The sequence below is a fragment of the Moschus berezovskii genome, chromosome 22 (assembly GCF_049115385.1).
Source record: "Moschus berezovskii isolate FMDL1 chromosome 22, NW_MosBer_1.0, whole genome shotgun sequence".
Taxonomy (NCBI): domain Eukaryota; kingdom Metazoa; phylum Chordata; class Mammalia; order Artiodactyla; family Moschidae; genus Moschus; species Moschus berezovskii.
Genome location: NC_142481.1, coordinates 53,205,180 through 53,230,487, shown reverse-complemented (window position 1 = coordinate 53,230,487; position 25,308 = coordinate 53,205,180). Strand labels below are relative to the sequence as shown.

At 48.5% G+C, this 25,308-nt stretch overlaps 1 protein-coding gene across 2 annotated transcripts in view; it reads left to right on the top strand.

The window, feature by feature from the left end:
* The first annotated feature begins 4,734 nt into the window (after positions 1-4,734).
* ATP2C2 (ATPase secretory pathway Ca2+ transporting 2) overlaps positions 4,735-25,308 on the top strand; it is a 76,994-nt gene continuing 56,420 nt past the window's right edge. Inside the window, exon 1 of one of the 2 annotated variants that reach the window (XM_055413028.2) lies at positions 4,735-4,994. In XM_055413028.2, coding sequence (XP_055269003.1) covers positions 4,896-4,994 — 99 coding nt within the window. In that variant the 5' untranslated portion in view covers positions 4,735-4,895. Of the gene's footprint in view, positions 4,995-20,660; positions 20,735-25,308 lie in introns of those variants that run through there. The other variant, XM_088830664.1, reaches the window with a different exon arrangement.

The window sequence follows — 25,308 nt, the reverse complement described above, 5'->3', positions numbered from 1 at the left end:
CTGGGGCTCTCTGAACTTTCAAAGGGAGTCACTGAGAATTTTGAGCTCTCTGTTACACTCAATAGACATGAGTTTGAGGAAACTCCGGGAGCTGGTGATGGACAGGAAGGCCTGGCGTGCTGCAGTCCATGGGTTGCAAAGAGTCGGACATGACTGAGCGACTGAACTAAACGATTACATTCAAAAGCCAACAGAAATTGTATATTTTCAAATTTATGACTATGATATTCTGGAAAAACAAAACTATAGAGACAGTAAAAAGATCAGTGGTTGCCAAGGGGTTGGGGTGAGGGAGGAATGAATAGGGGACTTTTAGGCGGTGAGATCCTTTGGATGACTGTCATGATAGCTCTCTGACATTCTACATTGGTCAAAACCCACAGAACACTGAGAGTAAACCCTCATGTGAGTGCATACATGTATGTGTGTGGCTGAGCCCCTTCACTGTCCACCTGAAGCTATCACAGCGTTGTTAGTTGGCTGTGCCCCAGTACAAAATAAAAAGGTTTTAAAAAAGTAAATCCTCATGTAAATGATGGACTTATGTTGGGGTCTTCAGCCATACCACCGCCTTCTAGAAGGTTCTATATCTGCCCCGACCCAAGGTCATCCCTTCCTTTTCTGAAGATCTTTCAGTAAACAAGTTTATTCAGGTGCCAGGCCTGAACAATTTGTTGGTAGCTATTTAAAGTGTAATAAGTAGAAGGGTTCCCAGGCCTGTCCCAGCCAGTGGAGAATTGTCACCCTGAGATGGGCTGGTGATACTTACCAGGGGTGTAGGAGGAGGGAAGGGTGACATCCGTACGAGGTGTTTACCTCTCGGTGTTTAGTAAGACCCAAGGCATATTCACTCGGCACCTGCATCAGGTTCCACAGGGCTTGCCCCACCTGGTGCAGCTAAGCCCCTTGGAAACCCAGAAATGCCCACAGCTGTAGGAAGTTCTCAGCCAGTATTTCCCCATCGCTCAGCAAACAAGGACAGCGGAAGGTGCAGAGCCCAACGTGCAGAGCACCTGGAAATACAGCTTGGTGTGGGCATGGGGGTGGGGGGTGGCCAGAGTCTGGGTGCAAATGGGAGACTCATTTCACATAAGCAGGTCTCACTTGATCCCGTCTCTTCTCTCTGCTCGGAATGCTGTCCCCCCACCCCCACCCCTCCAGATATCCACAGGCATCACTTCTCACCGCGCTCAGGTCTCTCTCCTGACTGCCAAGTGATGGGAGCCGCACTCACTCTGCAGTCCACAGTCCGTTTCCCTGTCTTCATCGCCTCGCTTGCTCTGCTAGTTTCCTGGGGCAGCCACAGCCGATGACCACAGACACAGAAATTCTCCCACGGTCTGGGAGCCAGGTGTCTGCAATCAAGGTGCGGGCAGGACCCTGCTCCCGCCGAAGGCTCTGGCGGAGAGTGGGGCCCAGCCTCACCTCTTGTGGCTCCAAGTGGTCCTTGGCTTGTGGCCGCACCCCTCCCATCTCTGCCTCCGGCCTCTCCTCTGTGTCGTGTCTCTCCTCTTCTGTCTTTTATAAGGTCCTTGGATTTAGGGCTCACCCAGTGAACCCGGCATGATCTCATCTTGAGATCCTTATCTTAATTATATCTTCACAGATCATGATCCTCAATCAGGTTACGTTGCCCAGCTTCTGGGGACGGGGACATGGATGAGTCCTTTTAGGGGGCCCTTTACGCAACCCACTACATACACGGCCTGCAACTGCATGACCGTCTGGTTTGTTTGTAGCCTGTCTCACCCACTAGGAGATAAGATGCAAGAGAGCAGGGACAGAGGTCACGTGTATCAGTGGTTGGTCTCCATGGCCGTGTGGCAGGTACTTAAAAATATTTGCTTAATGAATGAAAGTGGCTTTCCTTCTCTAAATTCTAATTTCTTCATCCATGACATGATTTATATTACTGCTTGTGTGCCCAGCCATTAAAAAAACAAACAGAACTGAGGGTCTATGTAAAGAGTATCAACTTCAAACACAGTTCTAAAACTTTATATATATAAACATCTATATATATGTATGGGCTTCCCTGGTGGCCAGATGGTAAAGTGTCTGCCTGCAACACAGCAGACCCGGGTTTGATCCCTTGTTCGGGAAGATCCCCTGGAGGAGGAAATGGCAATCCACTCCAGTACTCATGGATCCCTTGTATTCTGTACCTCTTGTTAATAGGACGCCTTCAAATTCCAACCTTAGAATTTCCCAGTGAGGTTTATTACCAAATATATTTCAGGTGCCTTGGGATTGCATTGAGGTCTCCCAACAGGGTGTGTTGTTGGGAGGTAATTTATGGGTCATGAAATGACACCACTTTCATACCAAGAGTGAATGGGACTTGAAGAGTGTGACCTCATTGTTCAAGGTGCCTAGGACCGATATTTCAAGAAAGGCTGGATGCTTTGGGCTGAGTGGTACCCTTGTCTCTCTGGGCTGGCCAGAGCATCAGGACCCATCATTCTCAGAGTTGCCAACCTCAGAAAGTCTCACAGCAACTGTCTTGTCTGAATTCTTTTTCCTTTAATTTTCAGCTCTGCTTCTTCTATCGCAGATTCTTTTATTATTATTATTATTGGCCGTTCCACTCAGCCTTTGGGATCTTAGTTCCCAACCAGGGATCAAACCCAGGCCCTCGGCAGTGAAAGTGCCAAGTCCTAACCACTGGACTGCCAGGGAATTCCCTGTCTTGTCTGAATTAATTCCTTGAGAGTGGACTCTAGAATCCAATAGACTGCAGGCAAAAATGGACAGGAAAGCAATTCCACTGGGAAATTTGAAACTCTCTCTTATCCTCCTTTGTCAGGGCAAGTGGTCAAAAATAAAGACATGAGCAATGGAGCCAGAAAGTCAGAGTGAATAAATACAGAACAAATTTACAAAGAAAAGTACAGCTTACCAAGACCCTACCAAGGAATATATCAACTTGTCTAGTGAGATTAAAATATTTACAAAAATTGCATACACACCAGGCACAAAGTCCCAGTAAATTAAGAAAAGTTCATAGACCCGTGTACAGATACATTTTCTGATCACAAGGCAACAAAAAGAAAAGTTAAGCTTTAAGTTTAAGCTTAACAGTGTCCATTCAGCCATTCCAGGCACAAAGCTGGCCTCTCAAACTGCTTTCTCTGTAATCCATTCCATCTTTTTCTTTTTTTTAATCCCAACAGGTCTGAATGTTGCGCAATATCCACTGCCCAGAATCTGCTTCCTGAATGACCTGGACATTCTCACACCTGACCCACAAATTCTTGACAATCTGAGCTGGAGCTGAGGTGGAGCTTTCAAGGCAAAGGTATTTGCCAAGCACATCACCCCCTGCTCACAAATAATCTGTTTACCAAACTTTCCCCAAACTACTCAGTTGGAGGCGCCAGACCCTGACTCATATAGGTGGTGTCACCCCCATTTTGTGGGTGAGTAAACTGAGGTGCAAAAAGGTGATAAGAATTGCCCAAGGTCACCCATCGGCTAGGAACAGGCCAGGGATTAAAATCTGACTCACACCAGAGTCTTCCTTTTCCCGTCATTTCTGGGCCTTTGCTGAAATTAATGGAAGCGGGCAGCGTCATTTCTGCAAAGAGGGGAAGAGGTGGGAGAAACAAGAAGGGCTTCTAGAACCCACTGGGTTGAGTGGGGCTGACGTGGCCACCCCTTGGGGAGCAGCTGGGGTAAGTGGCAAACATTAACTCCGAAGAGGCAGCACGATTTAATGGACACATATACGTGCCCTGCCTTATAGTCCTTAAGTAACCCCACTCGACAGATAAGAAAACCGAGGCACAGAATAGTGGCACAGCCTCCTCTGATGCCCCCTCCCTACTAAGCAGTGGGTCTTGTTCTGGATTCCCGTGCTGTGTGAAGCCGAAACCCTTACACATCTCAGTATATCCACTTGGAGGCTGAAAACCGTCTACACTGCACATTCACCCACAAGCTTTGGGAGCCATGTGAGCCCAGTGATGATGAGAGTGAATATGCCATCCCCATACCCAAAACACTATGCCAAGCCCTGCCCTGAGCTCTTCCCATATAAGACGGTCCAGCAAATTTCCTCTCGATTTCACGATGAAGGAGATGCCATCATGGTGGCCATTTTACAGATGGGTAAACTGAGGCTGTGAACATTTAAGAAACCTGCTCCAGGCCCCACAATTAGCAAGCACAGGAGCCCGCTCTGCAAATGAGAATAAAGAGCTCATAGACCATGCAGCACCAGGTGTAGCCCAAAGGCAGCAGCTCCTCAAACTGTCCAGCTCATGGGGTTCCCTCCCAGGGCCGTTCCTGGAGGTGAGGTCTTAAGCTGTCTTCTCCTGCAATAACAAACTGGCATTCGCGTTCAGAGAGGCCACGTGGCCGCTCCCGAGCCTCCTAGCAGCTCTAGGAGCCTCAGCTCACGTTAAACGTGCTCCCAGTATCTTAGCTGACCTCACGTGGCTCCCCAGGAGAATCATCTGGGTGCCCGGTAAAGTTCAGCTTCCCGGCCCGCTCAGCGACTCAGGGTAGGGAGGGGTCTGGTTTATCGCCCATCTCCACCCCGTCCCCCCTGCTCCAGCTGCATCTCACGATTGGGCAAGTTTGGGAAACAGCCCAAGCTTTGAGGGGCCTCTGCAGCCCCCGGGCCTTCCCCGGCCGCCGCGGGCCCTCAAGGGCGGGAAAGTCCGGGAGGGGCGGGGCCAGGTGCGCCGAGGGCCTCCCTGTGCACAGCTCCGCCCCGGGGGCGGGGCCTCACCTGCGGCAGGCAGGTAGGCGGCTACCTGGTAACCTGGGCCTGGCCCGGGAGGCTTGGGCGCGCGCAGCCAGCCCCGGCCACGCCAGGGACCGAGGGACACAGGCACAGGCGGTCGCCGGCGGGACGGGAGGCTGGGCGAGGGGGTCTGCACCCGCTCACTATGTTCGAAGGACGCTTCTCCAAGTTGCTGCAGAAGTTCGCCTTCTGGGGCTCGAGCCACAAGTACGAGCTGCTGGCGAAGGGCGAGTTGGAAACCTTGGTGAGTCCGGGCGCCGGGCTTGCGACCTGGCCCCGACCCCGTCCCACTCCACGACCCCGTCCGCGCACCGCGGGCTGCGCTCCCCAAGCTCTCCCCGCTCTCCCTGGTTCTAGAAAGAAGGCGTGTTCCTAACAACGCCAGCTCGCATTTCTGCTCTGGGCCCAGCGTTCGCCTATTAAGCTTTTTAACTCTTCCATGCCAGCCCATTTTGCAGATGGAGACTGAGGCCGAAACAGGGTAAATATGTCCGATAAGGGGCACACGGCTAGCAATGACCGGGCAGGGGACCTAACCTAGGTTTATCTGACTCCAGAGAATTTAAACTCCCAGGTCTCCCCATATAGACAGCTATCGGAATTTTTTAAGTTACTTGAATGGGGTGGGATGGGGGGGGGGGCACTGGTGACAAAAAGTGTTGTGCAAATGTTTGAGCATAAATAGTAGCAGTAATGGTGGAAATCAGAGTAAGAGTGGCCATGCCTTTCAGTTCTGCTTCCGGCATCTCCAGAGCTACTTTCGCAAAAGTCACTCAGATTTGTGTGCTAGCTTTGCAGCCTCCAGAGGACCCTCTAGGATAAACCAACAGGATTCTAGGGCCAGGAGAGTTTTTCCAGTGGACAGGCTGACACTCCTGTCCCCAAAAGCCCATCCACGTGGAGGAGCCAGAGAGGCAGCGGGGTCAAGGGGTCACCAACTTTCTTTTTAGCTTGTAAGCGGAACTCACCGCATGATACCAAGAGCAGAGAACGTGGTATTTCTGCAGAAGCATCTCTGGGTCTCTGCACTTTTTAAAGTGTAAATGAGTTGGTCAAAAATAAAAGTTTCTAAAGCGGTCCTCTGCAGGTGCTCATGGCCTTTGACGGCTGACGGGAAATCTCAAAATTAAATTGACTGTTTAATGAATGAGAGCTGTTGGAAAATCTTGACAAAAGTCAAAACATTTTGGTTGTATGGGTCTTAAATATTTGTGTGTGTTTTTTTGAATTAGTGTTTTATAGATGGACATGAGCATGAGAATTCTGGTGCTAGGATGGTAGACCACAGGGCTGTGTATCTGGCAGTTCTCAAATAATCTCTGTTTTTCATATGTGAGGTGTATGTTAACCATGGGTTGGATACAAAGTCCAATTATTTCGCTGAAATCCATTTCTCTCCATGTATGCTGTGTAACTCATTCTGTTGAAGGAATTTGTAGTTAATTTGCCAGCCTGGTTGCCTATTTTATGTTACTTTTTCTATTTTTCTTTTTCTTTTCATCTTTGACTTTTGCATCAAGCTGGGTATTTTTCAAGCACTCCTGATGTCATTGGTCACAGCCAGATTCTATGGGATGTCTTGGTTTGCCAAGTACCTGGGGCTTCTCTGGTGTCTCCAATGATAAAGAATCTGCCTGCAATGCAGGAGACCTGCGTTAGACCTGGGTCAGTAAGATCCCCTGGAGAAGGGAATGGCTACCCACTCCAGTATTCTTGCCTGGAGAATTTCATGGGCAGAGGGACCTGGTGGGCTACAGTCCATGAGGTCGCAAAGAGTCAGACATGACTGAGCAATTAACACCAACACTTAAGTGTGCCAGGTATGGGGATGATGTATCCTGAATAGAGATGCTAGGGAGAATTTGATCTCTGAACCAAGGTGGGCTTCATGCCCCCAGGCTTTTCAGAGGGTCCCTTAAAAGTGGGACGGGTCTTCAACCTGTCTGTAGGTATTTGGGGGTGGAGGGGCACTCACCTACCTGGCTTGTTCTCAACAGCACCCTGAGTTATGTATGACGACTTGGCAGTGGAGGGGCGGTGAGACAGGAAACCCAGGCATCCAGCCTTCGCGGCTGGCTGAGAAACCAAGGGTCCTGTCTCTAAAGGCAGCTCATGAAACCCAGGAAATTATAAAAAAGTAAATGAGGAGTGTGATGAGGGAGGGGGCCGGCTGGCCAGGTCACCTGTTTCCTGCCAGCTCAGCTCACAGTCTTTGCTCTCACACTTACGTCCTCCACTTCGAAAAAGAAGCAAATTTGCTTACCGTGATCATTTCCACAATAGTCGTAACTCTCCTCGAGCACTTGTTGTAGATGGTGTCCTGGGCAGGCTCTGAACCTCCCCTCCACTTTGCCAAGTCACCCCAGTTATAATACTAATTATTATTGAGACTTTGTTGTGTCTCTTCACCCCTGAGTTGTGTTAATTGTATGCACGTGATAGATGAGGCTTTGGAGGCTCTCAGATTGGCCAGGTGGTAAGGTTACAGCTGTGTCCAAAACAAAGTTCGTGGCAGAGACTGACGGTCAACAGAGAAATCCACCAGTTTCCTGTAGGAAGAAGAATAAACAAAGTGGAGCGACTGAGCAGGGGACAGGTGGCTGAGACAGGGGTCAAGGGAGGAGGACCCAGAGTCAGGAGCATCCGAGGCTCAGTCAGCACAGTCCTTACGGCTCTGGAGATGGTCTATTCTTGCTGCATTTCCAGCGTCAGGAAAAGGAAAGCCTTTGGGAGACCTGCTTTCGTTACTGGGAAGAAGCTTTCTCTGCTCATTAGAACCTTGGCTAAGGAAAATGTTGGACCAGAAATTCCTGCTTCCTGGATGACTCGGTGCCAACTCAGAAAGTTATCTTTGACCCTCAGGGCTCCCATCTCTTAACTGAGACTGGCATGGCTCTGTCCCGCACTTCCTTCCTGGTTGGTGTACTGAGTCATCTCCCTGGGGCCCTGCAGGGCTAAGACCAGGTCCCAGCCGACCCATGTGTTGGTCATTCATTCAGCCCAGATTCACCGAGCACCTGCCTGTGTCAGGCTGGTGCTGCATGCCAGGGATGGAGTGGAGGAAAGGATGCACACACTCCCTGCCCTCGAGGTACCCTGTCCCGAGATGGGTCCCAAACTACAGATCACAGCTAACTGTTTAATGAGAAGGGATGTTCAAGAGATTCATTAGAATGGCAAAGACTAAGAGATGTGGGAAGGGCAGAGTTGATGGAGAGTTCTAGGCAGAAGGGAGTGAGGTGCAAGGCTTAGTGGGAGAGGATGAGGCTGCAGCAGCGGACCCCACGGAGGCTCTGGGCCTTGTGGAGAATTTGGGCTCCCTCCAGAGAGCGACGGGGAACCATGGAAAGGCTTTACGCTGGGGCAGGACACTCACTCATTTATCCGCAGGTGTGCCAGACATGAGGCATGCAGTGAGCAGAACAGACACAGTCACATTTGAGTTTTTAAGAGATCACACTTGGGTTGCAGGAAGAGGAGTTCTGAGGCTTACACACACACACACACACACAGGCACCCACAGAGATCTTTGGTGTTTCTCAAAATTTAGCAATATATGTCATCTTAAAGAAACGTATTGGAAGCCCCAGGGTTGTCTTTTAAGTATTTATTATTTATCTAGCTGGTCTCAGTTGTGGCATATGGGATCTTTACTTGTGGCATGAGACCCCTTAGTTGTAGCATGTGGGATCTAGTCCCCTGACCAGGGATCGAACCCAGGCCCCGCGCTTGGGGAGCAAGGAGTCTTAGCCACTGGACCCCCAGGGAAGCTCCCCCCAGTGTTGTCTTATGTTAGTCTTGTCCAACTATTTGCGACCCCCATGGACTGTAGCCCACCAGGCTGCTGTGTCCATCAGATTTTCTAGGCAAGAATACTAGAGTGGGTTGCCATTTTCCTTCTCCAGGGGATCTTCCCAATCCAGAGATTGAACCCATGTCTCCTCACTAGCAGGCAGATTCTTTACCTCTGAGTCCTGGGAAGCCCGTCATACCAAAATGACTTAAATAAGTATAAACCTAAAATTGGCAATAAACATAGTCACATGCTTATTATGAAAACTACATTTATAATAAGATTAAGAAGTACAAATGTAGCAACTGTGTTTTGACGTGACTGGTGACGTCATATCAAAAGTCAACCAGTGATGTGGAATGGTTGTGTTTGCTGTCGATTGCCGCGTAACACGTTACTCCCAAACGTGGCAGCTGAAAATGACTTTCTCTCCAAGTTTCTTTGAGTCACAGGTCTAGGGGTGATTTTCCTGGGTACTGCCGGCTCCAGGTCTCTTGTGCGGTTGCTGTCCAGCTCTTCCCAGGGCTGTGGTCTCATCTGAAGACTCTCAGGGAAGAAGGGGGAGGGATTCCTGCCTGGGGCTGCTGGTGGGCCTCTGGCCCTGATTGCACGGGCATCTCCTCACTTCTGGCATGTTCTGTTGACTGGAAGGAGTCTAGGTCGAGCTGGTTCTCAAAGGACAGGGGATGACACCAGGGTGTAAATAAAGGGAGACAGGGTGATGGAGGTATCTAGAGGCTGCCTGCCACACTGGTAGAAAGAAATCGTCCCTTAAATGAGATCACTCGCTAAACAGAACCACGCCTGGTACGAAGCCTGCTCCACAGCTGTCTGTTTTTGTTAGTGTTTTTATTAGTCTTGAGTCCAGTCTTTTTTTTTTTCTGGCTGTGTTGGGTCTTGGTTGCTCCATTCAGGCTTTTCTCTAGTCGTGGCAAGCGGGGGCTCCTCTCTAGTTGCAGTGTGCAGGCCTCCTGCCGCGGGCCCTCCTCCCGTTGTGGAGCACAGGCTCTAGGCACGCGGGCCCGGAAGTTGTAGCACATGGGCTTAGTTGTTTCGTGGCATGTGGGATCTTTCTGGATCAGGGATCAAACTGATGTCCCCTGAGTTCCAAGGTGGATTCTTAACCACCAGGGAAGGCCTGGAAGTCCAATCTTCAGACTCTTGGATTTTGAGTTTGATAAAGCTTATGCTGGCAATGTTTAATTACCCATATGTGTATAAAATGGCGTTTACGCAGACCGAGACTGTGTCTGCTAGATCAGGACAAGCTGCCGTCACGTAGTCATTGTAGAACTGGCTGGGTCACTTGAAGATAAGACAAGTGCCAGGCTTTGTGGAAGGGGTGTTTCTCCACCATGTGTTGACAAGCATGCTCACTGCTCATCACCCGTGCCAAGTAGCCACGGGCAGAGACTGGGCTTGCAGACAGCCTCCCTGGCAGCATGGTTACCCCCTTCGCATGTCAGACTTCCTGAAGTTGATACGCCAACGTCACCGTGTGCCATGCGATGGCTCCGTGCTCCTGCCAAGTTCTCTCTGGGCTTCTGAGAAGCTTGCATCCCTTCAGCGTGCCATGTGATTGTTGTCCTGGATGCAGGTGTCACACCAGGGTTATATGACAGTTCTTTGTTATAAACCAGCCACCCAGAAGGTCTTCATGCTGTATCATATTAGGCTAGTTATTAAAACATATTCAAAGTCTGTAAGATCTTCGAAAACTTGCAGGCTTTTGAGAGCATGTCTGAAGAGGCTGTGTTGGAAACCCTGCCCCAGACCTGGTGTCATGAGCCTTATTATTAAAGGTAAAGGACTCTGGATTCCTTGAGCTCCTGAGGGTGGGGTGGCTAGCAGGCTTGCAGCTGGCTGTCTTCTGCTGTGTCCTCACATGGTTGTCCCTCTGTGTCCTAATCTTTCCTTCCGACAAGGACACCAGTTGTGTTGGATTCAGACCCATCCTAACAACCTCATTTTAACTTAATCACCTCTTGGAAATCCCTGTCTCCAAACAGTGACAGCCTGAGGTGCTGGGGTTAGGACTTCAGCATGTAGGTTTGGGGGGAAGACAATTCTGCCTGTAATATGAGTTCCTTGTAGAAAATATCTGGGAAGGTATTTGTTGAGGGGGTGCTTCTGTGGGCCATGGTGGGGGGATAGGTAACCTTTGTGGAGGTTTTAATTAAACTTTATTTTAATTATTTTAATTAAATTTTATTAAATTTAAATAAATTAAATTTATTTTGTGTTGGGGTGTAGCCGGTTAACAGTGTTGTGATGTTACAGGTGGGCAGCAAAGGAACTCAGCCATACACATACATGTATCCATTCTCCCCCAAACTCCCCTCTCTCCCAGGCTGCCACATATCATTGAGCAGAGTTCTGTGGGCTATATAGTAGGTCCTTGTTGGTTACCCATTTTGAATATAGCAATGTGTACATGTCCATCCCAAACTCCCTCACTGTCCCTTCCCCCATACATCTCCCGTGGCAACCATAAGTTCACCCTCAAAGTACAGACACTCTTAAAACCATGTTTGTCAGCCCTACCTGTGTGCCCCAAACCCCTGGAGATGACCTGTGTCCTTCTGGCTGGGCCGTCTTCACTGTGACCTTCTCGTGGGTGGGTAGCGGAGCCCAGCAAAGCACGTGTCTGATGCGACTTGAAACTCAAGTACTTACCAAGGAAGATGTGCTCCAAATTCATGATTCTGGAGTCCCCGGGGTGAGAGCAACTTGAAACCTCTGGAATAAAGTCAGGCCCTACCCATAATTATTCTTTATAGTTCAAACTATTGAACCCAGACTACCATGCTAACTGGGTTTGGTAGGTTTACAGCTAACACCCAGGATCACCCCAAGTACATCTCAGAATCCTCTGTCTGTGCCTCTCCAGTGAGACTGAGTCTGGTGGAACTTGTGGGTCGGGGGAAACAGTATTGGCCTGAAAGACCGCACCTAACAAGGAGATCTTGGTTTAGGCAGGGATTGGGGCCAGGAGCCCAGAGCTGGAACCCACCCTGGGTTCCGTCGCCCTGGCTGTGTGAGTTTGGGCACACTCTCTGTCTTTGCACATCTGAATGCCTGTCTCTGAAAGCGGGTATGTGCCCTTAGCGATTTCAAGGTTCCTCGTGGCTCTTTGTGAAGATTAGATCAGGTGATGTGTGTCGGTGCTGACGCAAGTGTGCTTTGCCTGGGTGAATATAGTCATAAAACAAGAATAAACGAGAGAATGTAAGGAAAACTCGGCATGATGCCTAGCTCAAACAGTGGCGACGGTTTTTATTAGGAATCATCCCTGTCCTGTTGCTCTCTAAGCTTGGGTCAAGTGCGCAGCGAGATGCTCAGGAGCCAGACTGGCTACATAAATTGCAAGATGAAAATGTGGGGCCCCTTCTTGAAAAATGGTTTAAAAATTTCCAGTTCTGTGCCGGCAGGGCATTGCAGGCAGCATGGCCGGCCTGGTGGGGCGTCCTTGTGTGAGGTCCGTAGTCGGAGATGCCAGACGTTCTTGCCGTTTGTTTTCCTCCTCTTCAGGCTCCGCACAGCCTTCTTCTGCCCTTCACATACTCCTGTGGCTGCTTTAGAATAGCTCTTCCCCAAACATGGTCTGGGGCCCAGGAATCTGAAGTCTGAAGCGCAACCAGCCCTCTGGTGGTTCTGATGTTTCCTGAATGTGAGAACCACTCTTTCTCCATCCCTGTGACATCTGTCCTCCTGAGGCCAGATCCTTTTAGTGAGTTAAACACTTGTCCTACCCAGGGGAGCTTATAGTCTGGTGGGTAAGACAAATTATACTAGTGAGTACATAATTACAAGCTGAGATAAGCCCCATGAAGGAAAGCAGCACGTGTAAGAAAGGAGTTAGACATAGCCTGTGTATGCCTGTAGCCTGTGGGGATGCTGCTGCTGCTGCCATCAGGGTGCAATCTGGGGAGACTTCCTGGAGGAGGTGGCAGGGAGTTGGAGAACTGAGATTTGAAGGCAAGCTACCCATTGTTATTTTAATTTTTTACATAGGCAACATTTCACGCATGCCCTGGAGGATGGCCTCCCTTCTCTGACCTGGGGGAGTCTGTCGGTTGCTGGTCTCATTCATGGCACTGCATCTCCAGTGTCAGAAATCCCCCCACTGGGATGCCCCCTGCTGCCCCTTCCTGCCTTCCCCAAGTGCCAACATATTGAACTTTGAGTGAGTTTGCCTTCGCTGGCCATTGGATTAGGCTAATGTTGTGTTCTACTGTCTTTTATGAAGCAGGAACGCTACATTGTTTTCCCTTTATCCTCCCCCCACCCCCACTTCTTTCTCCTTTTTCCTTTTCCCTTTCGAAACTTGTCTTCATTTTTTGGTTTGAGTTTTTGGTTTTTTCCCTCATAAACCAGAGTAAGTTTGCAGAGTCTGAAATTCCTTCTTCACTCCCTCCCTTCTTTTCTTTCCTCCTTGATGGGGAGGTGGAGGGATTAGTTGCCCTTTGCAACTCATCGGTTTGCAGTAATCAGATCGCCGTTGATCTGGGCAGTCCCAGCCTCCTTTCTCTGCAGTTCTAGAGAGGCTGTGATTAGGAACACTGGCGTCCGCAGCACCGGCCACCTGGAGGCAAAGTCCAGGTTTACCACCTGCCAGCGGAAGACTCTAAGCTGATTTCTTATTTCTCCCTTGCCTCTGTGTTTTCTTCTGTCCAGTGGGGTCAAGTGTACCTGCCTCAGAGCTCTGTTGTGGAGTGGAATGATTCACTGTGCACGAAGTATTCAGGCAGCATCTGATCACACAGTAATTACTATTGTTTATATACAACAACATAAGTGTCTTTTTATTTATTTTTTGTACATGCATAGGGTCCTACTGCACACACAACTCCTCCTCCCTTCACACTTCCCCACAGTGCATCCTGATCAAACACGTTTTTTTCTTATTTCTTTTTTTAAAATTTTTGACTGTGCTGGGTCTTCGTTGCTGCGCACAGGTTTTCTCTAGTTGCGGCGAGTGCACAGACTTCTCATTGCGGTGTCTTCTCTTGTTGCAGAGCACAGGCTCAGTAGTTGCAGCTCATGGGCTTAATTGCTCCATGGTATGTGGAATCTTCCTGGACCAGGGATCGAACCTGTGTCCTCTGCATTGGCAGGCAGATTCTCAGCCACTGAACCACCAGGGAAGTCCTCTTTTCTTGTCTCTTAAATTTTATTGAAATACAGTTGATTTACAGTGTTGTGTGAATTTCTTCTGTACAGCAAAGCAACTCAGTTATACATATATATATTCTTTTTCATTCCTTTGTGGTTTATTACAGAATATTGAATATAGTTCCCTGTGCTCTGCAGTAGGACTTTGTTCTTAATCCATTTTATATATCAGTATAATAGATTACCTCTGCTAATCCCAAACTCCCAGTCCACCCCTCCCCCAGCCTCTTCCCCCTTGGCAACCATAAGTCTGCTGTCTATGAGTCTGTTTCTATTTTGTAGCTAAGTTCGTTTGTACCATATTTTAGTTTCCACATGTAAGTGATATCATATGGTGTTGGTCTTTCTCTAACTTACCTCACTTCGTATGATAATCTCTAGGCTCATTCATGTTCCTGCAAATGGCATTACTTCTTTTTTATGGCTGAGTAGTATTCTATTGTGTGTACATATATATATATATATATATACATACATACACACCACATTTTCTTTACCCATTCCTCTGTTGATGGACATTTAGGTTGTTTCCATGTCTTGGCTCTAGTAACTAGAAACACATTCTTTCCTAACAGCTGTGTGTTTTTATTTAACCCACATCCCCAGCTGATGGACTTTTGGGTAGCTTCCCTCCTTTCATTTCAGAACAATGTTCTGCTGAACACCTGTGGATGCAGCATATTATTTTGAATCCTTACAGAAATCCCTGTAGGAATCTGAGCCTTGGAAAGTGAAGTAACTTGCCCAGGCCCACACCACTCCCCAAGGAGTTTGGACCCAGGTCAGCCTAAATTCTGTGCATGAATTCTCTACTCCCACTGGCCAGGTTTCTCTTCTGTGAAGTTACTGTTTTCCCTGTTGTAATCAATTAGTATTGGGCTGGACAAAAGTTGCCTTTGGATTTTTCAGGAAGAGCATCTGGAAAACCCAAGTGAACTTTTGGCCAACCCAGTATTTTATGACAAGTTGTGCTGAGGCTATGTCAATAGCCTGTTTCTCATTTTTGCTCAGTTTTAGCATCTATTGGTGATTCTTGCCTGAACCCATTACTTTGTAAAAAATATTTATTTTTAGTTGAAGGATAATCGCTTTACAATATTATGTTGGTTTCTGCCATACATCAACATGAATCAGCCATAGGTATTATGCATATGTCCCTCCCTCTTGAACTTCCCTCCCTCCCACTCCATCCCCCTGCCTAGGTTGTCATAGAGCCCCAGTTTGAGCTCCCTGAGTAATACAGCGAACTCCCACTGGCTGTTTTACACATGATAGTGTGTATGTTTCCATGCTACTCCCACCATCTCCGTTTGTCCCACCCTCTCCTCACCACCCCCATCATATCTCCATTGCTGTCCTGCAAATAGGTTAATCAGTGCCATCTTTCTAGATTCCATGTATAAGCGTTAATATATGATATTTATTTTTCTGACTTATTTCACTCTATATAATAGGCTCTGGGTTCATCCGCCTCATCAGAACTGACTTAAAATACTTTCCTTTTTACGGCTGAGTAACATTCCACTGTGTGTATGTACCACGGCTTCTTTATCCCTTCCTCTGTCAGTGGACATCTGGGTTGCTTCCGTGTCCTAGCTATTGTAAATAGTGCTGCAGTGAACACAGAGGTACATGTGTCTTTTTCAATTATGATTTCCTCAGGGTATATGCCCGGTAGTGGGATTATTGGGTTATATGGTATTTTTATTCCCAGTTTTTTAAGGAATCTCCATACCGTCTTCCATAGTGGCTGTATCAATTTACATTCCCACCAACAGTGCAACAGTGTCCCCTTTTCTCTGCACCCTCTCCAGCATTTATTGTTCATAGATTTTTGATGATGGCCTTTCTGACCAGTGTGAAGTAATGTCTCATTGCAGTTTTGATTTGCATTTCTCTAATAATGAGTGATGTTGAGCATCTTTTCATATGTTTATTAGCCATCTGTGTGTCTTCTTTGGAGAAATGTGTTTATGTCTTCTGCCTATTTTTTGATTGGTGAACCCATTACTTTTAGAATATTTGCTGAACAGCAATTTTCCAATTTTATCATTCCTGCCTCATTTACTACCTGGTGCTTGGTCTCAGAAAGAGCTGCCCTAACTCACAGACCTAGAGAACAAACCTATGGTTACCGGGTCACAGGAACAGGGGAAAGGGACAGTTAGGGAATTCGGGATGGACATGTACACACTGCTATATTTAAAATGGATAGGGACTTCTCTGGTGGTCCAGTGGCTGAGACTCTATGCTCCTAATGCAGGAGGCCTGTGTTCCACACCTGGTCTGGGAACTAGCTCCCAAATGCCACAATAAGACCCAACGCAGCCAAATAAATAATTTTTTTTTTAATGGACAACCAACAAGGCCCTACTGAATAGCACATGGAATTCTGCTGAGTGTTACGTGGCAGCCTGGACGGGAGGGGAATTTGTGGGGAGGATGGATACATGTCTATGTATGACTGAGTCCCTTGCTGTTCACCTGAAACTATCACAGCATTGTTAATCAGCTCTACCCCAGTACACAATAAAAAGTTTAAAAGGGAAAAAGAGCTGCCCCTTTCCCTCTTTATTGAGTTGCTTGTGTATTCATCCATACATCATTCATACATTTATGCACTCACAAATTCCTGCTCTGTTACGTGGGTTAAAATCTGTTACACTCATTTTTTTTATCCTTATGCCCAGATTTGGCCATTAGAAGCCTTTTCTCATGGTGACTTTTCTGTCCTCTGGACATCTTTCCATCATTCTCTGAGCATGTGCCTACCCTCTGGCATAATAAGAAATTTCGAGCTCATTATGTGCCACCCTGGAGCCAGCCATTTCTTCTAGGAGTCTTGGCTCTTTCGCCGGAAGGATGTGTATATTTTTTTAAATTTCTTTGGCTGCACTGGGTCTCTGGCTGTGGCAGGTGAACTCTTAGTTGTGGCGTGTGGGGTCTAGTTCCCTGACCAGGGTTCAAACACGGGCATCCTGCACTGGGAGTGATGAGTCTTCGCCGCTGGACCACCAGTGAAGTCCCAGAAGAAGGGTATTTAGAAATCAAGATCTGGTGTGCTGTGTGCCCACGCTCCTGGGGTGTCATGGCCTCTGGGCCGTCTCAGGGCAGGTGTGTGTCTATGTACACTGTTAGAGCCATATTCAGTTTTATACTTGTGTGTGCGTGTAGACATGTATATTTTATATATTTGATCATAGCTTTCAATCCAGGGCTGGTGCCAGCTCTGTGTATATTTTAACTCCCTTCCCCAACAGCGAGAGTGCCAGCTCACATTATGTTTGGTATATATTTGCTTATTACTTAATCTCCCTGTGCGTAACCAGGCTCCTCCCTGTGCCACCCACCTGTTGGTCCCCAGTCCCAGGGGCCTCCTCCTGACCCAGCTGTCCTCTCTCGTGTTGACTGCACTGCTTCCCCCACAAGACCTATACTCTGAGCACCTCACGTCATCTTGGCAGCTCTTTGCTGTCTGCGTTCACAGCACCCTCATTTACACACAGAGCACCAACACTGCCTAGGTGTGACTTCAGGACCTGGAAAACACCTCTCCAAAACCCATCTTGACCTGAGGCTGGACCTTGAGAACCTCTGCTTCAGCAATGCTCCATGTGTGGTATCATTATTCCCATTTTACAGAAGAGAAAGCGGAGGCTCAGAGAAGTCAAAGGGCTTGTTGAGGGTTGCTCGGCTGGTAGCTGGGGAACCTGGAATCAGGGCCCAGATCAGTGAGACATGGGCCTGGTGGTGCTCCCTCCACCCAGTTTCTGCAGTTAGGGTCCCCCCCACCAGCATTAAAAAGCAGTGGACCGGCCCTTTGAGTTCATTCGCATCCCTCTTGCCTCCTGTCGCTCTGCGCGCCCAGCCCCGCTGCCCTCCTCGTGGGTCCCTCCCGTCGCAGCCTCTGCCCTCCCTTCCCAAGTTGACACTTGCCCAGTCTTTGATCCTGAGCATCCCGGCCGAGGAAGGCCCTCCCCTCCCGCTCCGTCTCTGCCCCAGGCTTAGTCAAGACTGGTTTCTCCTCCTGGGAATCAGAAAATCTTACTCAGGGTTCAGGATCCGACAGGAAGCAAAAGGGGGTCCAGTACAAGTCTCTTGCTGCCTGTTTCCCGCCACCCAGTTTCAAGCCCCAAAGGCAACCAGCCCCCGGTCTCTGTGCCCTGGTTATGCTGGCAAACCCATCCTCTTCCCTTCTTGGTTGTAGACAGGCTAACCCATTGCTCATGATATGCTTTGCTCTTTTTTTTTTCCTTCTCAGTCTATTGCTAAAGGTACCACCACTTAGGAATACTGCTGGGCAGTGTCTCTTGCTCAGTACCTCAGTCGTGTCTGAATTTGCGACCCCGTGGACTGTAGCCCGCCAGGCTCCTCTGTCCATGGAATTCTCCAGGCAAGAAGACTGGAGTGGGTTGCCGTTTCCTCCTCCAGGATCCTTCCCGACTGCAGGATCGAACCGGTGTCTCTTGTGTCTCCTGCATTGCAGGCAGATTCTTTACCACTAGCGCCACCTAGGAAGCGCGCCAAAATCTCTTGTATACGTCTTCATCCTCTCGCGTGAAGAAGGCCCCTCAGTGATACTTGCCCTTCACAGCTTTGCTGGTGATGACTTCGCTATTTGCCCAAAACTCAGCTCACCTCTCTTCCTCAGTCAGGTTTCCCATGCATTCCGTTTCTGCCTTCTCCTTCTCAAGTGCTTCTCTATCTCCACTGTCCCTCTTGATCCTCTTCAGCTCCCGAACTTTCCAGGCCTCCTCTTCCTCCTCCTCATTTTCATCATCAGTATTGAACGCATCCAGGGCAGCCAGGGAGAAGGCAATGGCACCCCACTCTGGTACTCTTGCCTGGAAAATCCCATGGAGGGAGGAGCCTGGAGGCTGCAGTCCATGGGGTCGCTAAGAGTCGGACACGACTGAGCGACTTCACTTTCACTTTTCACTTTCATGCACTAGAGAAGGAAATGGCAACCGACTCCAGTGTTCTTGCCTGGAGAATCCCAGGGACGGGGGAGCCTGGTGGGCTGCCGTCTATGGAGTCGCACAGAGTCGGACACGACTGAAGCAACTCAGCAGCAGCAGCAGGGCAGCCAGGGGCTGCTTGTTCTCCTGCACAGTACCCATCCTTTATTAGTGGCATGTGGGTTGTTTCCAATACTTCGTTGTTACAGGCACCGTTGCAGTGGCTGACTTTGAACAGAAAGCATTATGCAGTAAATGAATCTGCAAAAGAAATGACTAGAACAGGTCCATTTTCAGCTTTTAAAAACTATTTATTTATTTTAGGCTGTGGTGGGCCTTTGCTGCTATGTGGGCTCTTCTCTCGTGAGGAACGGGGGCTGTTCTCTAGTTGCGATGTGCAGGTTTCTCAGTGCAGTGGCTTCTCTCGCTGTGGAGCAGAGGCTCTAGGGCTTCAGTATTTGCAGTGTGTGGGCTCAGTAGTTGTGGCTCCCAGGCTCCAGAGCACAGGCTCTGTAGCTGTGGCACACGGGCTTAGTTGCTCCGTGGCATGTGGGATTTCCCTAGATCAGGTATTGAACCCAGGTGGATTCTTTGCCACTGAGCCACCAGGGAAGCTCTGTCTTTATGGAAATCACCTATTCTGGACATTTCATAAAAACCAAATCAAGTGATAACATGGCCTTTTTTGTCTGTCTGCATTAGCAGGAGGTTTTCGAGGTCCGTCTGTGTTGGAAAATGTTGTTTCCTAGGGTTAATGAGCAGAGCACCCCAGATTATGATGGCTTCAAACAATAGAAATTTACTCTCTCACAGTTATGGGGCCAGATGTCCAAGATTGCGGTGTGGGCAGGGCCTGGCTCTAACAGCTGTAGTGGGGAACCTGTCCCATGCCTTTCTCTTAGCTTCCAGTGCTGCTGGTGAAGTAGCGGCCTGGGCTTGTAGTGGGATCGCTCTGTGCGGATCTGTCTCCGTGTCCAGGGCTTTCCTTATGGGGTCATCAGTCGTATTCAACTGGATCTCACTCTGATGACCTCATTGTCACTTGGTTACCTCTGTAAAGACCCTATTTCTAAATTCAGTCACATTTGAGGTTCAGGGGTTTAGGACTTCAAGATAACTCCTTTTTTCTTCCAGTTTTATCAAGATATAAATGGACGTATAGCATTGTATAAGTTTAAGGTGTACACCATCATGATTTGACTATCATGAAATGATTATCACAGTAAGTTCAGCGAACATCCAACATCTCATATTTTTCCCTTGTGATGAGAACTTTTAGGATTCACCCTCTTAACAACTTTTGTATATAACATACAGCAGGGTGACTTCACTTTCACTTTTCACTTTCACACATTGGAGAAGGAAATGGCAACCCACTCCAGTGTTCTTGCCTGGAGAATCCCAGGGATGGGGGAGCCTGGTGGGCTTCATTCTATGGGGTCACACAGAGTCGGACACTACTGAAGTGACTTAGCAGCAGCAGGGTTCATTATATTTATCGTTTTGTACATCACACACCTGGTACTAATTTATCTTATAACTAGAAATTTCTGTCTTTTGACCACCTTCATCCAACTCACTGTCCCCACCTCTGGTAACCATAAATCTGATCTCTTTTTCTATGAGATCAGATTTTGTTTATTTTTGAAGTTTAATTGACCTGCAACAATATGTTAGTTCCTGGTATACATCATTTCAATGTGATGATCATGTCAAAATGATCACCAGGATAAGTCTAGTTACAACCTGTCACCATACAAAGACATCACTTAATTAGTGTATATATTCCTCACGCTGTGTGTTTACACTCGTGACACATTTATTTTGCAAATGGAAGTGTGCCCTCTTCATCTCCTTCATCTATTGCTCTCCTCCCCCCACCCCCTCCGCTCTCCAACCCCGTGTTTGTTCCCAGCGTCTGTGACTCTGTTTTGTTATGTCTGTTCATTTGTTTTGCTTTTTAGAGCCCGCATGTAAGTGATATCATGCAGCGTTTGTCTCTCTGTCTGACTTCACTGAGCATAACGCCCTCTATGTCCGTCCATGTTGCTGCAAATGGTGAGGTTCCATTCTTTTTTTATGGTTGAGTAGTAGGAATATTGTGTGTGTGTGTACATATGTAGACACCACATCTTCCTTACCCACTCATGTATTAATAGGCACTTAGGTTGCTTCCATATCAAGATACCTTTTTTTGAAGACACAGTTCAACTTACAGTGTAGCATGCATCAGTACTTCATTCCTTTCTAAACAACCTGTATTTTTATTTATGTATTTGGCTGTGCCAGGTCCTAGTTGCGACATGTGGGCTCGCTAGTTGCAGCATGTGGGATTTTTAGTTGCTTGAGGCATGTGGGATCTAGTTCCCTGACCAGGGATTGAACCGGGGCGCCCTGCATTGGGAGTGCAGTCTTAGCCCCTGGACCACCAGGGAGGTCCCAGCACGTCATTCCTCTTTGAGGCTGAGTGATATTCCATTGTGTGAAAGAGTACGTCCTGCTACTCCATCATCTGCTGATGGACTCTGAGCTGTTCCGAACCGTGCTGCTGTGAACAGCCAAGAGCTAGTACTTACTCGCATCCCTTTTTTCAGTTCTGTTGTTCACAGACCCGAAAGTGTGTCTGTGGCTTTCACCTACAGAGCACAGTTGGAGGCCAGACACCCTCCCCCTTTGGGCTCAGACTCTGTCCCCACGGTCACGGTCACGGTCATGGAGCACAGCTGGGGCTTAGTCTCCCGCTGGACCCTCCTCCTCCAGGATGCCTTCCCAGCCCCTCCCCATATCCACACAAGTTTCTTTCAGCCATCTGGCTGGCTCCCAGGGACAGAGTTCCCAAGAAAGGGTGGGAATTCTTGCTAGTCTTTACCCACAAAGGCAGAGGGATTGGATTCCTTTGATCCTGTTTTGTTTTGTTTTTTTCTTGTTCTGGATTTTGTGTGTATGTGGTAAAATGTACAAAACATTTACCATCTTAACTGTTTTTAAGCACACAGTTCAGTGGCATTGAGTACATTCACGTGGTTGTCCAGTCATCACAACCATCGTCTGCAGAACTTTTTCAACTTCTCCAACCGAGTCTGTCCCCAGTAGACACTAACTCCTGGGAGTTCCCTGGCGGTCCAGTGGTTAGGACTCAGAGCTTTCACTGACGTGGCCTGGGTTCAGTCCCAGGTTGGGAAACAAAGATCCCGCAAGCCAAGTGGCACAGCAAAAACAAACAATTGCCCAGCTTCTGGTAAGCACCATTCTGCTTCCTGTCTCTGTGTTCTGTCTGTTCTAGGTGCTGCACATAAGTGGGGTCAGTACGGTATTTGTCCTTTTGTAACTGGTATATTTCACTGAGCATAACATCCTGAAGCTTCATTCCTGTTGTGGCAGGTGTCAGAATTCCCCCCTTTTTAAGGTTGAATGATATTCCATTGTTTGGGCTTGATCACATTTTGCTTACCCACTGATCTGTTGATGGACCCTTTTAAAAAAAAAAAATGAAATATGTAGAGAAATTATTTAAGCCTAGCATCAAAAGGAAATCAAAGATGAAAAAATATAGAATTCACAGGTTTCCTATCTGTACCTTCAGATTCAAAAAAATTAATAAGTAAAAATGTAAAAGTAAAACCACACAGATTCAAGCATTTATGTATCTTCTAGAGTCACTTGTAGAAACCTCATTGAGAATGTCAGGAAACATCTCCCTAGCAAGACAAAGTCAGAGAGGCTGTGAAGTTTTGGGGTCACCACACCTCCTAAGTCCCTCGGGGTCTTTAGGCTACTGATCTTCTATGGAATATTTACTGAATGCACCTGCCCCATGCAAAGCACAACTGCAGAGCTGGGTTTCGTTTTTATCTTGCTTTTTGATTGTTCTGGCTGTGCTGGGTGTTCGTTGTTGCTCTCGGGCTTTCTCTGCTTGCAGCAGGTGGGGACTCCTCTACGTGGCGCTGCACGAGCTTCTTGTCGCGGTGGCTTCTCTTATCATGGAGCGCAGGCTTAGCAGTTGTGACACACGGGGTCAGTTGCCCCACAGCACGTGGCATCTTCCCAGAGTAGAGATCGAACTCCTGTCCCCTGCATTGACAAGTGGATGTTTAACCACTGGACCACCAGGGAAGTCCCCAGCATTGGATGTTTTTAAATCTTCAAAACAACCCAAGACAGATTATTGTCCCTGGTTATAGGGCTGGTCAATGACAGAGGAGGATTGGAACCCAGGTCTGTGCAATTCCAACCTCCCTGCCCCTTCTGTCACTCTGTGCATCTTCCCGCTCTTGAGTTACCTAAACGTGGCTAAACAACCCAAGTGACGTCACCATTGTTGTTATTCCAACCACGTGCCGGAGGCCTGGTCCCTGGGGCAGGTATGGACCTGCATTTCCTAGGGGTTCATGGGAGGTCTGGACCATGTCACATCCTGTCCAGGTACACATTTGTTTGATTCCCAAAAAGGCAGGATGAGGGTAGCTAGCCAGCATCACCCATTTTGCAGATGAGGAAATTGTGATCAGTCAGGGAGGTTGTCACTTGCCTGAAGTGACATGCTGGCAGGTGGAGCTGGACCATCTCCTGGGCAGCGCTGATGATGAGGGCACACTGAGGCTTGTAGCTGAGAGCGTGTGTCTAGTCATCCATCCTGTGGAGCTTAGTGCACTTGCATTGATGTCCTGGGCTCCAACTGATGAGTGTCCACGGAGCAGCCTCTGGGCACCAGGCACTGGCCCTGCCTTCTGGAGGGGCTGCATTGTGAGCAGAGGGAGGCATTTAAGTGATAGTCACGTGCTGGTCATTACGCAAGTGACCGTGGTGTAGGCGCCATCAAGGGGACGTCCAGGGTGCTGAGAGGGTAGAGCAGGTGGCTATCTGGTCTGGGAAGATGTCAGGACAAGACAGTCCCTGACCTCTGAAGTGAGACTTCTTGCCCTCAGCAGTATAGACCTTTCTGTTGCAGGTCATTCCTTGTAAGGTACTTGACCACATGCCTGGCCTCCACCCACTAGATGTCAGTACCACCCCTGCCTCAGTTATGAGTGCTAAACACATCTCCAGGCCCTAGCAAAGTCCCCCAGAGGGGAAACTGCCCTTGGTCGAGAACCCCTGATTTTATGTTTGGTTTGGCAGCCGGGAAAATGTGCCGTCTCCTGCAGGGGCACTGGAGCAGCACACTCCTGGGGGACACAACTCCTCCAGGGGGCAGGGGATTTTTAGCTAGGTATGCTGCCGCCCCGCCCAGACCAGGAACACAGGCAGGGTGGGTGTGAGGGTGGGTCTGCTGCAGCCATTTTGGAGATGGTAGGGTTCTCTCCTGAGAGCAACTGGAATCTCCCCAAATGTTTCGAACCTGGGATATGTTTGTGTGTTTGTGAGAGAGAAAAAGAGAGAGAGAGACAGACAGACAGTCAGAGACAGAGAGGAGAAGGTGGAGGAGAGGGCTGGCTTTATACATTCAGAGTTGCTTGAGTTGCTGCCTAAAAAGTGAATTGGGTGTGGTCGTGGCCAGACAGAAATGGTAAGCTAGGGAACAGCCAGGCAGGAAGGTCCTATAACCCCAGGACTGCCTCCATCTGTGGTGTGAGCAAGAATTAAGCCCTTGACTTGGTATACTTGAACCAGGTCTTGAGAGCAGAAAAAACATCCTGTCTCGGGCTGTGATGTACATTTCTCCAGGAGGCGGATCTTACACAGTGAAGATGGTGAGGTCAACTTAAGGAGAGGGTCGGCTGAGTGATCTGTGTAATAATCCTTGGTTGCTTCCTGGTCGTTGGCACAGTGAGAAGCAACCCCAGGAAGGGGGTGTGATCAGCAGCCCATTTCTGAGCAAACGGGGCCTTTGGGAGATGAGGGCCAGGGAGGAGTTTGACACGAAGTAAAAGGGGAACTTGCTGTCTCTATTTCAGCTGAAGGAAGAGGCTGTTAGGCAGAGCCTCTCCCCTTCCTCCTTCCCTGTGCCAACTACCTGGTGGAAAAGGAAAAGATGATTATCTTGTCCTGGGTATCAGAATACTAGGAATAATTTTGCAAAAATACTCACCATTCTCCTATTTCTGAGGTTACCATGTCCTCCCATGCCCTTTAGGTGTTTCATGTGGCTTCTTCCCAGACCTGCTGGGCACCCAGACCTCAACTGGGTTTCCCCCTTTTCTTCAGTTCAGTTCAGTCGCTCAGTCGTGTCTGACTCTGCGACCCCATGAATCACAGCACGCCAGGCCTCCCTGTCCATCACCAACTCCTGGAGTTCACCCAAACTCGTGTGTATCAAGTCAGTGATGCCATCCAGCCATCTCATCCTCTGTCATCCCCTTCTCCTCCTGCCCCCAATCCCTCCCAGCATCAGGGTCTTTTCCAGTGAGTCAACTCTTCACATGAGGTGGCCAAAGTATTGGAGTTTCAGTTTCAGCATCAGTCCTTCCAATGAACACCCAGGACTGGTCTCCTTTAGGATGAACTGGATGGATCTCCTTGCAGTCCAAGGGACTTGCAAGAGTCTTCTCCAGCACCACAGTTCAAAAGCATCAATTCTTTGGCGATCAGCTTTCTTCACAGTCCAACTCTCACATCCATACATGACCACTGGAAAAACCATAGCCTTGACTAGACGGACCTTGGTTGGCAAAGTAATGTCTCTGCTTTTTAAT